This window comes from Primulina eburnea, chromosome 1, assembly GCF_022965805.1.
Source record: "Primulina eburnea isolate SZY01 chromosome 1, ASM2296580v1, whole genome shotgun sequence".
Classification (NCBI taxonomy): Eukaryota; Viridiplantae; Streptophyta; class Magnoliopsida; order Lamiales; family Gesneriaceae; genus Primulina; species Primulina eburnea.
The window spans coordinates 6,078,601-6,081,593 of NC_133101.1; the positions used below are offsets into that span (position 1 = coordinate 6,078,601).

The 2,993-nt window shown below is 30.1% G+C and overlaps 1 protein-coding gene across 1 annotated transcript; it reads right to left on the reverse strand.

Annotated features, from left to right (window-relative positions):
- On the reverse strand, positions 1 to 1,764 carry LOC140824326 (CASP-like protein PIMP1). The gene is made up of 3 exons (XM_073185929.1): positions 1,476 to 1,764; positions 1,144 to 1,276; positions 1 to 453 (listed from the first exon to the last, which is right to left on the reverse strand). Exons 1-3 carry the CDS (start codon positions 1,622 to 1,624, stop codon positions 241 to 243), a joined length of 495 nt encoding a protein of 164 aa, XP_073042030.1. The 5' UTR covers positions 1,625 to 1,764; the 3' UTR covers positions 1 to 240.
- Positions 1,765 to 2,993: the final 1,229 nt, after the last annotated feature.

Genomic DNA, 2,993 nt, shown 5'->3' on the forward strand with positions numbered 1-2,993 from the left:
TTTGAAACCCAATAATTTCATGGTTTTACAGCCACAAACCACACAATATACATGAACTGAAAAGAAGTCTTCTTCGTTTAGCCTGAACAATGACACCACCTTGTTTTCATAGCATACAACTTATTCCTATCTAGGAAAAATGTGATGACATGATACTGAAAAATGGCAGCGAACCCCGGCGACGATATTACAAGATGGTTAAAATGAGAAAATTGCAATTCTGCCCTTGTATAACAAGAGTTAGCCTGATCTTTTTGGTAGAGACAAACAAGAAATTATGGATGACATTGCTGAAAAGATGAATCCGATGAAGAGAAGGGCAGCTGCTGCATTCGCCTTGTTCAAGAAACGATCGGTATCTGAGTCAACGATTCCCTGGTCATTGATGCGTTTCAAATCTACAGTGAGTCCGAAACATGCGGCTGCACCAGTTGCCAATAGGTAGGAAACTACCTGCATGCAGCTCAAACAAATTATTATCAAAATAGACAAATAATCAATCGGGCTATCATATATTCATATTGATCATACTTTTGAGTCTATGCTAGGCCTGATCACAGCTCCGAAATCGACCGTTCGAGTTACAATGAAAGGTCAAATCCGAACCAAATCGGTTTCGGTTACTGTTTGAACCGATTTGAGCTCAAATCTATAATTTTAGTTCTAAAGGAAAAAAACAAAGATACAATATGTGGAGTTATGAAACTAATTGTTCAATAGTTTTACTATAAAATAATATTAATATTTTTTTTATATAAAAAGAAATAAAAATAAGGAGTTAATGTTAATTTATACAGATCCAGTAGTTTGATTAAATAATGTGTTTACACTACAAAAGATTAAAATTTAATATTAATTTATGGTTACTGTTAAGGTTCCGGTTCCTTATTGTAAAAAACCGAAACCGAACCGAAAGCTGACAATTCCAACCTGACTAAAAGAAGATTTCTGTTCCGGTTTTTGTAGAGATGGTTCCGGTTTTGGGTTCGGTTTATATTATTAAATTTATGAATAGATATCTGGTGGGAAAAAATTACACGTGTAAATAAAATAATGGAAATATTTTAAGAATATCATATCCGAATAAAATTTGAAATAAATGAGTCGGTTACAGAAGCAAAAAATTGATAGTTTCATTCTAACCTTGTCACCAAAAAAGTCAACAACGGATATTCCATCACCCCCAATCTTATTTCCCGTGCTCACGTAGAACACTGTGAATGCAGCCTGTAGGAGTGTATAAGCCATTCCAATCACACCCGCAGCCAGCATGTAACTGCACATATTTCAAAAAAAAAAAAAAATTAAACTAATTTCCAATAAATCAGCAGATAGTTAAAGAATATTTCTTTAAAAATAATTGTCGATCCAAAAATATATATATATATATATATATATAAATTAATAATAAAATCTACATACACGGTATATATTGAAGCAAAGCAAGCATGCATCGATCAGGAACAGGCACTTACCGGTAAGCATAGAAGTCGCTGAATTTGACCGCACCTGCGATCTTGTTGGTGGCCATAATGATAACCGAAACGAGTACGAGAATGAAGGTGATCACCCGAACCGCGAGTGCCACCACCGGTGGGACGGTTTTCGATGGTGGAGGTGCCATTTCTTCTCTCCAAGTGATATAATATAAGATGATATATAGTATTTGTGTGTAGATTATAGATACATATCCGGCACTTATGGCTCCTTTTATATAGACCTATATTCAGGGACGGAGTCAGGATTCAAAAATACATTAGGCTACAGTCGGCATTAATGAAACTTCTAAGCAAGAATTTAAGGGAAGTATGCATTCATACGTAGGAGTTGACTCTGCTTTTCATCATGTTTTTTTAGTTCTTAAAAGTTGAAATATATATATATATATTACAAAATTAATTACGTATTTTTCTTAAATTAAATAAAATTAACTATCATGATTTATATGTACACTCGTTTTCTGTATTTTCATTCGATTTTATATATATATATATATATATATAAGTACTCTTAAAATCGATAATTTTAAAAATTTCTGATTTTTAATAATAAAAAAATTAGATTTTTTTACATGTTTAATTTTCATGGGAAAAAAAAAAAGAAAAATTAAAAAATAGGGGGCTATAAATGAAATAGAGGTATTTTAGAGATTATAAAATTTACACAAAAACACTATTTTATTTTTGTCTCTATTATGACCTAAGTACAATTACATATTTTAGTTTCTTAAATTAAAATTATTTGTGAAATTGCTCGATGAAAATTATATATAACGAATTATAATAATAATTTCAAAGAACTTGGCAAAAAATTCTATTTTATTTTGTCAATGTATCATATAATTGATAAAAAAAAAAAATTAAAAAAATCAGTAATGATTGCCCATAGGTTTCGTGAACAAATTCCATTTTTTTCTTCTCTATATTTCCTAATAATCTTTCAAATTGCAAAAAAAAAAAAAAAAAGGTCAATGGAACAATAGAAGACTTTACGTGTTATTTAAAAACATACACAAAGTTTTGGACTCTACGAAATTCCCTTTCACAAAGTCATCGGTCGACACAAGTTAGCTTAATGTCTTAATTATTACCATTTTTGAAAATTGGATTTCATCCTATGTATTGTGGGAAGTTCCCACTCTGCGAAAAGTCAACATCATCGTCTCCGGTAAACTCCACTCGAATAAAAGAAAAAAATCAATCTTTCGATAATTGGACTACTCAAAAAATAATATAATCTACTCGCAAAATAATCTATGCGTGCAATACGCCTCCCCGGCCACTTTTTTTATCGATTAAGAAAAGTTCGATTCCATTTTAAATGGTTGGAAGAGATTTTTGTTCCTAGCCGCAATATAAAACTTTTTCTTTTTTTTTTATCAATTAAGAAATAAATAAATATATATATTATATATAAATATATAATTAAATAAATAAATAAATATATATATATATATATATCTATCTATATCTATACTATATATTAAGAATCTC

Bases quoted from the DNA above. Each gene is read 5' to 3' on its own strand.
- LOC140824326 (XM_073185929.1), bottom strand. From the start codon at position 1,624: ATGGCACCTCCACCATCGAAAACCGTCCCACCGGTGGTGGCACTCGCG. The intron at 1,277-1,475 runs GTAAGTGCCTGT...AAATATGTGCAG, and splicing joins AGCGACTTCTATGCTTACCG to TTACATGCTGGCTGCGGGTG. The intron at 454-1,143 runs GTTAGAATGAAA...AGCTGCATGCAG, and splicing joins TTGACTTTTTTGGTGACAAG to GTAGTTTCCTACCTATTGGC.